At 36.8% G+C, this 15,750-nt stretch overlaps 1 protein-coding gene across 1 annotated transcript in view; it reads left to right on the top strand.

Moving 5' to 3' along the window:
• The window catches only part of LOC115435523 (glutamate receptor ionotropic, kainate 2), a 756,602-nt gene that overhangs the window by 333,889 nt on the left and 406,963 nt on the right, over positions 1 to 15,750 (top strand). The window contains exon 8 of the mRNA XM_030157991.1: positions 8,992 to 9,099. Within this exon, the coding sequence (XP_030013851.1) occupies positions 8,992 to 9,099 (108 nt within the window). The remainder of the gene's footprint in view (positions 1 to 8,991; positions 9,100 to 15,750) is intronic.

Genomic DNA, 15,750 nt, shown 5'->3' on the forward strand with positions numbered 1-15,750 from the left:
CATGTGGTGTCCAGCTGAGTGGACATTTTTGCAACTTCATGAAAAAGGTTCATAAGAATTTTTTTTCATTATTTTTTTTATGTATTTTTTAATTTTTTTTTTAAATTATTCCATTTTATTTTTTATTTTTTTTATTTTTCAGAAGAAAATTTTCAATCGCATTGTTTTTTTCATGCCTAAAGAGGAATAAAAACACTCAGGAAAAAAATTTGATAAAGGTTCTCATAATTCATGCATGAAAGCGTTAAATACCTTGACTCTCTCAGTCTGATTGCATACATATTGACATAAAGGGAACACTGCTGTCTTGATAATTGCCCTGAAGACACTGACTTTGACATCCTCAACAAAGATGGTTAGCCACAGAAGATCATTGCTAAAAGGACTTAAAGGTGCCCTGCCACATGGATTTCATTACTTTTCTGGTCATGTCTTAAGTTCTACCATGGACAAAATGCCTTGCTTACCAAGTTTCAAGCCATTCTAATGTGGTCTAGAAAGCCTGCTGGACTCAGCTCAATTTGCGCCAGTTGTCATGAATATCCATCATGCTAATCTGCTTGACTCTGATTGGCTAACAGCTAGCCAATGAGAGCCTGGCTTTTCAGCATCCTTTACCCTGTGCAACAAATAGAGCAACTGGTGGAAACCGAAAGTGAAACGTTACATTCTTTGAACGTCCGACTCCTGGCTTCTATGCCTCTCTTGTACGTCGGACCTTACATGGAATTTTCACAACTTCTAACCTGTATCCACTGGGCCCGCTCCACTGCTCTATGGGCCCCCACAGGAATGCTGGGAATTTGTCATTTTTACCCCCCCCCCCCCCCTTTACGGTGCCCCAGCTTGCTGTATATGAAAACTGTCACTGAATTTGACAAATTCTATGGGTGTGGTCTCACCCGGACGTCATGAATAGTAATGGGCTCAGGCAAGGGTGCTGCTACTAGCATAATTGTTGTGGACCCTACAGAAATTGTCAGAACGAGGAGGGGGGTGTATGTACGTGGGGGTGTGGTCCATAAACGTCACTTATGATGCCGTCAAAACGAAAACAACACTCAATATGCTTTCAACGTTCGCCTCCCAACCTCTACACCTCTCTTATACAGCGGATCTTACATGACATTTTCACAACTTCTAACTCTACTGGGCCCCCCAAAATACTGGGCCCCATGAATTTGTCATGTTTACCCCCAGAGCTCAGGCATTAATACGTCACACTGACCGGATTTTCTAATTGACCTGATTTCTCCACTTATTTCTTTTCAGTGGGAATAGTAGACAGAGGAGATAATAATAATAATAATAATAATAATAATAATAATAATGGATTGGATTTATATAGCGCTTTTCTAGACACCCAAAGCGCTTTACATTATTGATCCATTATTCATTCGCTCTCACAGTCACACTCTGGTGGTAAACTACATTTGTAGCCACAGCTGCCCTGGGGCAGACTGACAGAAGCGCGGCTGCCAATTTGCACCTACAGCCCCTCCGACCACCACCAAACATTTATACACCAGTGTGGGTGGCACTGGAGGCAGGGAGGGTGTGAAGTGTCTTGCCCAAGGACACAACGGACTGACTAGGACAGAGCAGGATTCGAACGGAAAGCTGATGTTCATGGAAAGGCAAAAAGTGTACAAATAACAGGGATGATTACAGCTTTGAGAGGATTGTCAAGAAAAGCTGACTTAATAACTTCACGGGCTTCACAAGAGTGGGCTGAGGTTAGAGTTAATGCATCCAGAGCCATCATGCACAGATGATTCCTAGATAATTGCATTCAGTATCAAGCCACTCCTGAACCAGAGACGTCAAAGGAATCTCACCTGGGTTATGGAAATAATGCTATTTTAGCAGAAACAGAATCATAAGATTTATAGAATATAGCAAGACATGTTTTTGTTGTTTATGGATCTACATCTAATTAATGTGCATTTTTTTTAGCAGTTATATTTTTACTACCCCAAAATGTCCATCACCTTTTCAAATACACAGAACAATACTAATATTAATCGGTTATTTTCAGTGTACAGTCGTAACTCAACCCCTCTTCTGGACGTCAGATATACAGCTGGGTTTGTGTATTTTCAGTACGAAGATAAAGCCAAACCTGTCTGTGTTCAGGTTTTCAGCAGTTGAAGCCGGATGTGTGTATTGAACAGCTGGCGGTGGGTAATTTTCTGGGGCAGAAGAACAACAAAAAGTGACCACAGAGACTCAGTGTGGAACCTGTTGGACTGAAGTCAACCTTCTGAAATCAATGTCACACTGTGTTTGTCACAAAGTACTTTCTGTGTCCAAAACCTGCAGGAAAAAAAAAAAAAAAAAGAAAAATGTTGATGTTGAAAATGATTAAAAACAAATAGGCTACTGTATCTGTAAAACCCAGATATTTGCTCTTCACAGCAATGTTGGAGCATCTTTTGTTTATGTCATGCATTCTGCCCAGGGAGAGTTGATTCTATTTGAAACATCAATAAGTGTAGTCTAGGGGCCTCTTTCAATCGATGTCAACAACAACACACAAAAAGGTTTCGTTTTTTTTTCTCCAGAATACTGTAGTAATAATTCCAATAGATGTGACTTGATCAGTTCAGAATATTTAGCAAACATTTTTGATTTATGTAGAAAAACCAATAGCAGCTCCAAGAGGCTGCAGTTATCACCTCGAATTATGACAGAAGGATCAATCACTGTACTCGCTGTTACATGCCCAAACTTGGCCTACACATGTAATATTGATGTGGAAACCAAACGTGTTGGCTTACCCATGTGAAACAGTTCCCACAACCATGCAGTTTGAATGCAGCACAGGCAGAGTCATCTCCATTCAGTAGGTGTAAACAAGAGTCTGGTGGTCAGCAACAAAGCCACAGATCGTCAAACAAGCATAAGCTCATCTTGCATTTTTTTTTGCAGATCTTTGTATTTGAAATCTTGAGAGATACCTTGAAATCTGATCAGCTGTCACACAGTTTCATGATGTTTAGTCTTAAGGGTGCCTTAAAACCTGCCAGTACTCTGCATTTCCTTGCACAAGGGTTTTACAATGGGTTCTGCATCATAATTTACTATATTCCTTCAAATGAACAGTAGCAGTGTCCAGGAGGGTTTAGCTGATACTTATATTATACACCGATCAACTGTTGTGACCACTGAAAGGGAAAGTGGTATTAATTTTAATAATTTCATTCCATTGGGACCTGTCAGTGGATAGGATGTATTAGGTAGCAAGTGAACATTTAGCCCACAAAACTGATATGTTAGAACACAGGTGTCCAACATGCGGCCCGGGGACCAAATCCGGCCCGCCAAAGGGTCCAATCCGGCCCACGGGATGAATTTGTGAAATGCAAAAATTACAATGGTGTCAAAATCATTTTAATTCAGGTTCCACATACAGACACATACAGTCCAATTAGAATTCAAGTGGGTCAGAACCAGTAAAATTCTAAATAATAACCTATAAATAATGACAACCCCAAAATTTCTCTTAATTTTTTTGGCATAAAAAAGTTAAATTACATGAAAATGTTTACAATACCAAACTAGACTTTTACAAAAAATGTGAATAACCTGAACAAATATGAACAAACGTAAATGTCTTAAGAAAAGTAAATGCAGTTTTACCAATATTCTGCCTGTTACTAAATGTTTCGTGTGATTATAATGCACATGTGTAAATGACAAACTGATAAACCGAGGCAGAATATTGTTAAAATTGCACTTGTTTTTCTTAAGGCAATTCAAGTTGTTCATGTTATTCAGATTTTTAAGGAAACTTTGTAGATGTAAACCTGATCATAATATAATTTTACTTTTTTCACAGATATCAACTTACTGGTCTGGCCCACTTGTAATCAAATTGGGTTGAATGTGACCCCTGAAAGAAAATGAGTTTGACACCCCTGTGTTAGAAGCAGCAAAATGGCAAAGTGTAGGGATCTGAGCAACTTTGACCAGGGAGAAACTGTGATGGTCAAATCACTGAGTCAGAACATCTCCAGATGTTGTTTCTCATTCCCAATGTACACTACCAGTCAAAAGTTTGGACTTACCTGGTTTGTCTTTATTTTCATGACTATTTACATTGTAGATTCTCACTGAAGGCATCAAAACTATGAATGAGCACATATAGAACTAGAAGCACTCGGAGAGCGCAGACCTCCGCCAAGGCAGATCAGTGCCCCAGATTTGGATGAAATTTCAGGAAATGTTGATACTGGCACAAGGAACAAATGACTAAAATTTGGTGGTGATCGGGGGTGGGGGTGGGGCACTGATCTGTCTTGGGGAGGTCTACACTCTATGAGTGCTTTTCTAGAAAAGACGGCGTAGACCTCCACCAAGGCAGATCAGTGCCCCCCCCCCCCCCCCCACCCCGATCACCACCAAAATTTAATCATTTGTTCCTTGTGCCAGTATCAACATTTCCTGAAAATTTTATCCAAATCCATCCATAACTTTTTGAATTACCTTCCACACAAACAGACAAACCAACGCTGACAAAAACATAACCTCCTTGGCGGAGGTAATTATGTCATTTTAAAAAGTGTGACATAACTCATGTTTTATTTTAGATTCTTCAAAGTAGACACGTTTTGCTTTTATTACTGCTTTGCACTTTCTTGGCATTCTCTCGATGAGCCTCTTGAGGTAGTCACCTGAAATGTTTTCCAAAAGTCTGAAGGAGTTTCCAGTGATGCTGAGCACTTATGGTCATCTGCGGTCCATCTCATGTCATTTAAATGAGAAAGTCAGTCCAAACTTTTGACTGGTGGTGTAAAGTGGTTAGGACCTACCAAAGTCTAATGGACAACCACCAGATCTCAACCATTCGAGCTTCTATTGGAGCAGAACATTCTTACCACCTGTCTAATATGGTGTAGGTTCCCCTTCTTCCACTAAAAACACCTCTGACTTAAGACCTGGACTCCACCACCTCTGAAGGTGTGCTGTGGTGTCAGGACCAAGACATTAGCAGCAGATCCCTGAAGTCCTGGAAGTGGAGGTTGACCTCCATGGATGGGATTTTTTTATCCAGTACCTCCACAGATGCTCAGTGGTCCTGATACTGGGATGTCCTTCCTTAGTCCATTTTTGCACACCAGGACCACCCAACAAGACCTGCAGTTGTGGGGATACTCTTACTCAGTCATCACCATTACAATATGACCCATGGCAAACTCACTCAATTCCTTATGTTGCTCATTTTCCAGATTCTATCTTCAAGGACTAAATGTTCACTTACACAATTACACTTTATTTATTTAGTTATTTATCCTATTTCTTTGCTCTATTTATTTATTGTGACTTCTAATTTTTAAATTTTATGATCTCATCCTGTTTTTTTATCCCAGAGACTGTTTTTATCTTCTTGAGGTTTTTATTGTGTTTTATTGCATCTTGTTTTTATTTATTTTGTCTTATTTATTTATTTTAATTTTTTTACTTATCCATGCTGCTATACTGATGAATGGTGGAACACTGAGCACTTTTTGTCTTAAATACCTGCCTAACAGGTTCAATGTATGTTTTGTGGTAATCTCCAATCCAACTTTATTTGTAAAGCACTTTAAAATAACTGCAGTGGACCAAAGTGCTGTACAGAAGAATAATTAAAACCAAAATAGAAGTATAAAATACAGAATAGATTTAAAGACATAGAAACTGTACAAAAAAGAAAAACAGTGCTACACAGAAGAATAAATAAAACCTGAATAAAAAAATAAAATACAAGAATAGATTAAAAAGCCATACAATTAAAAACAACTATATAAATAAATAAATAAATAGAATAGATAAATAAGAACAATAAACCACTACCAAAAACAAAAAAAAAGCCAAATGCAATTCACTCTGTCTGCAAAACAAATCTACCCTATCTATAAAGTAACCTTGAACCTTACTGCCTGATGTTTCCAACCCAATGAAAGGTGCCATTCTAATAAAATAATCAATATTATAACCATTTCTCCTGTTAGTGGTCAGAATGTTATGGTTGATCAGTGTTTGTGTAAGCCAGTTAAGCACAATACAAGATTATACTACTTTATTAATATTCAGCATTAAATGATGCATCCTTTGTCGCTCTGGATTATTCATCTAAAGTGCTACTGTCTGATTTCAGTCACTGTGGGAGTATGTGTGTTAATGTGTCAGCCAAGCTGTAGTTTGTAGTAATATACAAATGCTTTGTCATCCTTTCATCCTGTCCGGCTGTTGCTACATATGGTTTGTCTGCAAGTGTTTTACAATGAAAGCCTCAGCCATTGAAACACAAGTGAATTATACAATTTGAAACAGATACAGGAAGTTTTGAGTTAGTGTTAACATTGTTGAACTGTAACAGTAACTGGGTGAATTGGATCTGATTAAAGTGAGGCATACTTGTCAAAGGGAGGGAATTAGGAATAACAAGCTGGCGCAGATATAAATAAAGGCCTGTTTACTTCTGCACACCCTAGTTTATTTGAGGAAATATGGTACATTTATGGGCTTTACTTCTAGAGTTGCATTTCAGTTTTAGTGCTTATAAGCATTTTTTCCCCCCCTTAGCTCTGATATTGTATTTCCGATTGACAGTGTGTCTTCTGTTCCCAGGCCTGGTTTGACTATTCAAGCTCAAAATATAGAACAGCAAATCCGGCCCACCAAAGGGTCCAGTCCAGCCCTTGGGATGAATTTGTGAAATGCAAAAATTACACTAAGAAATTAACAATCCTTTCATTTCAGGTTCCACATTCAGACCGATTCAATCTAAAGTGGGCAGGGCCAGTAACATGCTATCGTAATAACATAGAAATAATGACAACTCCAATTTTTTCTCTTGTAAATGTAAATATTTTCATGTATTTACACTAAAATGAAGTATAATTTTGCAAAAAATTTGAATAACCCGAACAAATATGAATAACCTGAAATATCTTAAGAGAAGTAAGTACAATTTTAACAATATTCTGCCTGTTTCTAAATGTTTTGTGTATTTGTAAGTTTTAATGTACTTATGTAAATGATAAACTGAGGCAGAATATTGTTAAAATTACACTTATTTTTTCAGTTTGTTCATGTTATTCACATCTTTTGAAAGGATAGTTTGTAGATGTAAACCCTTTCATTATGTAAATTAAATTTTTTTTGCTCTTAAACATAGAGAAAAGTTTGGAGTTGACATTATTATATATTATTATGTTATTATTTTACTGGTTCGGCCCACTTCAGATCAAATTTAACTGAATTTGGCCCCTGAATTAAAATGAGTTTGACACCCCTGTTTTATAATATGAGTTTATGGTATAGACCTAATTTTCATGAATTTTCATTTCACTTATTTTTGACTTAATACAAGATTTTGACTTAAAAAAAAAAAAAAAAAAAAATCTGAAATCACTTGATCGGACCCATTTAATATAGTAAAGAAGTACAGTATAGAACAGTGTTCTGTAGTAAAAAAAAAAAAAAAAAAGGTGGTTGTAATATTTTGTAACACATAATTGGATGATAAAGCTTCAATGCTTTTTCTTATGTGACTGAATAAGAATCCTATAATTATCTGTAATTATAATGATACTCAAGCAGTCTGCAAGGACTCAGATCTGTGGATTCTGTTTTCAGGCTGTAGAAAATCCATCCTGCAACACAGACATAATCTAATCACAGGTGTTCAGGCAGGAAAAATTATTTTTGTTTTGTTTTGATTTTTTAGTATATTTGGTAATGACAGTGTACTTTGATGAACCTCTGTACTGAAACAACAGCATGTCAATATGCCAAATTAAGGCTAAAATACGAATCTGTATCCATATTTAACAAAAACAATCTCAAATAAAACATACAAATAGAACAATAAAAGTATGTTACATTAAAAGGTAAAAAGTTTAAAATGATCCCAAGATTGGTTTTCTTTCAGCCACTGCTTGAGTTTCAGATATTATTTTGATTTGGACCAAGAGGAGAGACCTGTGCATTTTCACATTCTCACATTTTCACCAAACCTGACAGACAACAAATACTATAACTGTTGATAAAACACCCATAAATGAGTAAAAGGGAGCAACGATTAATTATACTGTATTTCCACACCTTGTAAAATGGAACCACCCATGTTATTTGACAGTTAGATGAAAGAATCCCACATTTTAGATGTAAAAAAAAAAAAAAAAGTTTGGAAATCAAATAAAAAGGGCAAATCAGTTTGGGTCATGGAGGTTTTGAAAATTAAAAGCTTTATCTTCTGTGAAACACGGATGTATATAATGTTCTCTGCACTCCATCTCTGTGTGTATAATTTAATATAAAACTTTAGATTCTTATTTTAACTCGTAACATGATGGCGGCTGACCAGATTCTTTAGATGTCGTCCCCCGGGGTCCAGGGTTATCCGTGGTAGATGGGGTTATCTCTAGTAATTGAAAATCATCCCCTCTGGATTATGAGATAACGCACCATCATATCCCTGTATCAGTGAACAGCACTAGTATCAATGGGCAGCTATTCAGGCACTGAATCAGAAGTATGACAAATTCTTCTAACACAGTCGAGCGTAGAGAGTGAGTAACTTCCAGATCTGTGACTCCCACTCGTTTAACTAAAGATAGGCCCTAAAGTCCCGGCTTCCAGTTGGAGCAGCACCGTGATGATTTGCTGTTCTGGAGAAAAAAAAAATCCCTCCTGCTCTGAGCCACTTTCATGCTACATTGTATCCCATCACACCCCTAAATATCTGTAAAGATTGGGTAATTGCCTTCCCACTGTTACAAATGCAGCCTCAGAGTCTGTGAAGGCACCTTGATGCCACTGAAGGCAGTACAAACAAAAACTGCGAGAAAGCGGGAGCTCATGCTTTGACTGGTTTGCCTCAAACACTGACATCAAAAACAGATTTAAAAGTGGGGATGTAGACAGGATGCCAATGCTAGAAACCATTCCTTTCATGTCCTTAATGTGTCTTTTCCTGTGTCTCTCTCTTTCTCTTTTTAGGCCCACTGGGATGGCCTGACGGGGAGAATCACTTTCAACCGGACCAATGGCCTCAGGACAGACTTTGACCTTGATGTCATCAGTCTGAAGGAGGACGGCCTAGAGAAGGTCGGGTTTTTTTTTATTTGGTTTGCTCTGCGCTTAACAGCCGGCATTCTAGGAAAATGCAGTGATGACACATACACTCACAGTCAATGAAAACTTTGAGACCATATTTTTCGACATACAGGGTGGGGAAGCAAAATTTACAATATTTTGAGGCAGGGATTGAAAGACAGTGTATGACCAATTAGTTTATTGAAAGTCATGAGAATTTATTTGCCACAAGAAAATTGACATAATAGAAAATGTTTTTATTCTATGTGTCCTCCTTCTTTCTCAATAACTGCCTTCACACGCTTCCTGAAACTTGCGCAAGTGTTCCTCAAATATTCGGGTGACAACTTCTCCCATTCTTCTTTAATAGTATCTTTAAGAAAGTCGACATTGCTGTGTGATGTTCTATTGGTAGCATGTTCTAAAACGCCCCAAATAGCAGAATCCAGAGGGTTTAGATCTGGGCTAGAAGGCGGCCATAAACATGATCCCCAAAAATTGCTAAAGTTGGATTTGTTGCTGTTGTCAACAAGTGTTTTGGTGTTCTTGTGTAAGATTTTAACTTCAAATCATATTTTACTGCATTTCTAACAGTCTTGTTGTCTACCTCAAGTTCAATTGCCATTTTTCTCATGGATTTGATTGGATCCTTTAGGATTTTGGATTTGAGAGCTTTAATAAAAGCTTTGGGACATTTTTTGTTGCTTCCTCCACTTCCAGACTTTCTCGTAATAGTTTTGCTCATAGTCATTCTCTTCTTTCCATTATAAACAGTCTTTATGGACACTCCAAGTATTTTTGAAATCTCCTTTGGTGTGACGAGTGCATTCAGCAAATCACACACTCTTTGACGTTTGCTTTCCTGATTACTCATATGGGCAAAAGTTTCTGAAAAGGTATGGATAATAGTGTTAGGTATGATTATGACATCAATATATGTTTGGTTTCAAAACAATTGACATAGTGCCTGCTGAGAAAAAACAACTAAATGTTCATTGTAAATTTTGCTTCCCCCACCATGTAATTTTTTTTTGAAACCTTAAACTGGAATTTTTCATATGAATCATTTGTTTAGGATATTGGCATACAGAAACAAAAATCTAAAGTTTCAAGAATAATTTCAAAACCAAAAACTTAACAAAAGAAAATGGCACCTGTCAAACACAAAGTCACAACAGTAGCGGTCCTGGTCAGAAGTTGTCACTCTCTCTCACCCTGGATGCAGTCTATCGTCAGCAGAGCCTGTGGTGTTGTTGCGTTCACCCAGGTTTCTGATTGTGGGTTGGGAACAGCCCATACAGGGTGGGGAAGCAAAATTTACAATGAACATTTAGTTGTTTTTTCTCAGCAGGCACTACGTCAATTGTTTTGACGGAAGCGTGTGAAGGCAGTTATTGAGAAAGAAGGAGGACACATAGAATAAAAACATTTTCTATTATGTCAGTTTTCTTGTGGCAAATAAATTCTCATGACTTTCAATAAACTAACTGGTCATACACTGTCTTTCAATCCCTGCCTCAAAATATTGTAAATTTTGCTTCCCCACCCTGTACATACACCTGGCTATATCACTGCAGCTCAAACCGGCCTCCACCATACCCAGCGCCCGGAGACGTTGTTCACGTGATAGACGTGGCATGATGCCGTTCACTGGACAAACAATGGTGGCCTTTTTTAGGCCTTTATATAGGCCTTCAAAACCAATCCTCAAATTGTGCAGATACCCACTGAGTATTGCTCAATGTGTATTTGGTCCACTTTTGCAAAGAGACCAACCCATGTGCAATGAACCGTGACAACATGACAACTCATCATTATCTCAACTACCCGAGCACTAAGTCATCAATAAATCCACAAAGAATAATTACAACCCTCCTACAAGTAGAAATATGCATACATTTCTACCTCAAAGTTTCTATTGACTGTCAGTATAGAAATGTAGGCATTGAATGGACTACTTGATCACTAAAACTCAAAGGCCCAATCCTCATTTTCACCCCTACCCCTTGGCCCTTGCACGTGGCACTACCCCTTGAAACTTAGTTGCAAGAAGTAGGGGTTGAAATATTCCCCTATAAAATGGGACAACCCTTTGAGACCTGTTACGTCATCAGCAGTTGTCGATGCCGCTATAAATAGATGCTACAACTTTGTTTGCGAAAGAATTTACCATGCCGTCAGCAGCTGTAACCATCTCTATTGCATGGGCTTTGGGCTAATGTGAACAGCCTACATGAATAGACACACATCCACGACTAGCGCATTTTTCGCTACATTTGTCACAAATAAGCAGTCTGTAATACACTGAAACGGCATTACACGGACGATCAAATGACTAAGTTATTTACGAAGAAAATATTTCGGCTAAAATTTCCTTAGAGGTCTTATTTCTGTCTTTGTGCATAAGAAATCAAAATAAGTGAATCCCCAAAGGAACTTTGTGTTGGTAAATGCAAGTTATACAAATTGACAGGATTTCAGTTCTGTTGCAACATGTTGATGGTCATATGAACAATGTTTTCAGCTCAAAAAAGTCCAGTTTCATCACAATTAATGCTATATTTTCATGTCACAAATGGCCAAGTTATATTTTAACTGAATTTACCTGAAAAACAAATATTCTATTCTTTTAGATTCCCAATTTTTCTTACAAGATTATGTTCTACATATCACATGTTTGATTTTTACAGGTTCAATATGGAGTATGGTGCTGATCCATCCTGCTTATGTTACGCCAATACATACATTAAGAATGTCACACGTCACTTTTGAAATCAACAGTTTTCTAATAATAAGCATTTTTATAAAGAAATAACAATTCTATATTGTTATTTACTCTTTAGTATGATGATAAACTAGGGCTGTGCAATTAATCAAAATTCAATTATGATTTCGATTATTACACGCAACGATTACAAAAATTATGTAATCGAGAAAAAACGATTATTAATTTTGAGTTGTTTTAATTCACGCGCACGCAAGCTCCATGAGCTGCTCTGCCCCGCCCCCCTCTAAGCTACTGCTGCCAGCTAGCCGGCAGGTCCACCCCAAGAGGAAAGTTGTACCTAGCGGTCTGGAAAAACGGCAGGAGAATCACAGCAGAAGTGCTTGGTAAACAAAAAAGGCAAGTCAAATTCAGTGTATGGAATCACTTTGGGTTTGATGAAGAAGACGAAGAGCAAAAACATCACATGCAAAAAGTGTTTCGTAGTTGTGTCCGCACCGACCGCTAACACAACAAACCTTTGTAACCGTCTAAAGTTTAACCACCGCCACCTTTATCATAAACTTATGAAAAACTAAAACACACAAAAACAACTCCGTCTACAACTTCGTCCGCAATGCAATCTTCAGTCTCTCCGAATCTCTTTACGCTGCAACTCCCGTATTAACCTAACCCTAACCTGTATAACCCTAACGTACGTATTCTAGATGGCTGATGTATACAGAAGGCCTGAACTGAAACGCACACTGAATTTACTATGTTTCATACTACATTGAACATACTTAAATTTTAATTTGCACTTTACGTGAGTTTTTTTTTTTATTGCTACAGTTCTATGGCAAGTCTATAGCAGTTTAATTCCAGTGCACTATTTGTTTACAAAAGGAAACATACTTGAATTTACAGTACACTTATTTGCATTCAAAGATTTTTTTGTTTCGTACAAAAGTGAACATACTTTGTTTTAGTGGTTAAAAGCTTTATTAATGTTTAAAGAGTATATTTTACATTGTTTTGCAAGAAAAAAATAAACAACTTTAAGGTTAACAAATAATCGTTTTTAATAATTGTGATTTCAATTATTGCTAAAATAATCATGATTTTTTTTTTTCTATAATCGAGCAGCCCTATGATAAACTATACAATAAATAATCCTGATCCTAGTTTTTGCACAGGGATCATTAGTGGAAACGGTGACATGGCTGCCGAGCATCAGTATGATGGGATCTGTAACAACCATGTCACATCCGTCCACTGCCACATTTTGTGTTTTTGTCAGCTGTTATTGTTTTAGATCCACAATACTAACATTTATGAATAAGAGGAGAATTAGCAATAGTAAGTATATAAGTTTATTACTAATAAAGTACTGGTACTGACCAGATCATCATGGGTAATGTCACGTCCGTCCACCAGTTATTATGCTCTATCTAATGCTATTTTAAGAATTCTATTCTAACTTATTCTTCTATACTGTGTTATTATTTATATTCTATGCTATATTCTGTTCTATACTGAATTTATTAATTTCAATGCCCCACCCAGGTGTTAGGGTTATTATACCATATTAACCCTAACCCTATTATACCATCAAAATCCAATATTTCTGAAAATATAGGTTCCACAGTCAAATAATATCAGTAGTCTTTGCACAAATGTATTAGCATTATTTCAACACAGTTCTATGCATTTCTGACAACTTTTTTTTTTTTTTGACAAAAATGGCCACTCATTTGACCGCCTAAGTAAATTTTAGCTGACTTACATTTGTGTGTTTCTTTTGTCACACTGCTGCACTTTTTTGCTGTGATTGCCTCCATCTTTTCTATGATTGGAACAGAATTGTGGAAAATTCCTCATACTCCTCTGTTTGTAGTGTGGACCTGAAAAATCTCTGTTTCAAAGGCAAGACAGCCCTCCCCCTTTGACTCATCGAGAATCGAGACATCCCTACCCCTTCACGCAAACACACAAAATGGAGGGATAGGGCTAGGGAAAAGGCCAAGGGGTGAAGTGGGATTGGGCCTAAAATGCCAGTTTACATACACAGTAGAACACACAAAACATATCAAATGTTTAAACTCAGAAAAATAGAGTAAATTTGAATTGATGGTCGCAAACCTTCTCCAAAAAGTCAGGACAGGGACAACAAAAGGCTGGAAAAGTAATTGGGAGTATAAAAAATACAGCTTGAGGAACATTTTGCCACTAACTCAGTTAATCGTCAACACGTCTTTGACTCTACCTCGTCAAGAGTCTGTCAGAAGTATAGATGTTCTTCAGTGTAAAATTGCAAATACTTTGAACATCTTATTATCTGCAGTGCATAATCAATCAAAACATTCAGAGAATCTGAAGAAATCTCTGTGCCCAAGGAGGAACACCGAAAAATGGAACTGGATGTCCAGGCCCTCAATCAGCACTGCATTTAAACCATGTGTGTGAACCACAACCATTTTACTTATTAATATGTCAGTTCAAAAGCCTGCAGAAGGGTCTATAGAATGGACATCTCACACATCTGGAAAGACACCTTCAAGCTGAAAGGTCTATTAAAGTTTTAGAGCAATACACATGCTTTTCAGGGAATAATGCTAAACCACCATCTACAGTCGTGGAAAAAAATTATTAGACCTCCCCTTGTTTTCTTCAATTCTTGTACATTTAAATGCGTGGTACAACTAAAGGTACATTTGTTTGGAGAAATATAATGATCACAACAAAAACAGCTCATAAGAGTTTAATTTCAGGACTGATATCTATCCATTTCAAACTATGCAAGGATTATGAACAAAATGTACTTAAAATATGAAAGGAATGGTCACTGTATGTGTTTGGCCATTATGTATGATACATTCTACGTTATGCTTAAAAAAATGATTAGACCACCTCTTGTTTTCTTCAATTTTTTTTATTTTAATGCCTGGTACAATTGTTTGGACAAATATAATGATAACAACAAATATAGCTCATAAGAGTTTAATTTCAGGGCTGATATCTATCCATTTTCCATGTGTTCTTGATAATAACCAAAATCACTTTAGTTCTTACCTCAACATCTATGGAATTGTACTGCTAAAAACAGTGCTTTTAGGTATTCCATGTTTTCTTTTCTGTCTGTTTTAGGCACATGACACACAGGAGTTAGTACTTGATTGCAAAACCATTGTTTTTGATGACTTTTGATGGTCTAATAAACAGTGTAATTTTGTAGAAGAGTCCAGGTGCTGAACTGGCCTTCCTGCAGTCCACACCTTTCACCAGATGAAAACATCTAGTGCATTCTGTTTTAATTTACATGTTACATAGTATCCCAACATTTCGGGGGAATTGGGGTTGAAATTGAAATGCATTTTTAACACTATCTTGCACAAAAGCACATAAAACATCTAATTAGACTAAAACAGCATGGATGCAATAAACATTTGCATTTTATTATGCTTGACATACAAAATCTATGCATATCTGCAAAGAAACACACACCACATACACAAATACTGTGCAAATATGTTTGTTTAAAGAAAGGAAGGCCTTTTGATCAACAGCACATATCAGCAACAATACTACATTAATGCAAATGTGTCTAATAAATTAAGCAAATAAGCAATCCATTAGTGTTAGTTACATTTATTTATAACATCGTATGTCCATAAGTGGTAAAATTAACTGTCAATGGCAGATGGTGAATAACTAACTGCAGTCATTAGAATAAAAAGGAACACAAATGGCACTTGATTTACATTTACACACAAGGTAAGAAAATTAATATCAGTTTTTTATAGTTATGCTGTCAGCGCTGATGTTATAGTTTAGTGATAGTCATAGTTAGATAAACAATCTATGGTCTTTTTTAGTGAATAAAAACAATTAAAAACAGAAATAAATTGTTCAAGCTGGAGTAGATATAATGCAGCTTCCTGGTATCATTTTGGTGGTTT

This window comes from Sphaeramia orbicularis, chromosome 16 (genome assembly GCF_902148855.1).
Source record: "Sphaeramia orbicularis chromosome 16, fSphaOr1.1, whole genome shotgun sequence".
In the NCBI taxonomy this organism is placed as follows: domain Eukaryota; kingdom Metazoa; phylum Chordata; class Actinopteri; order Kurtiformes; family Apogonidae; genus Sphaeramia; species Sphaeramia orbicularis.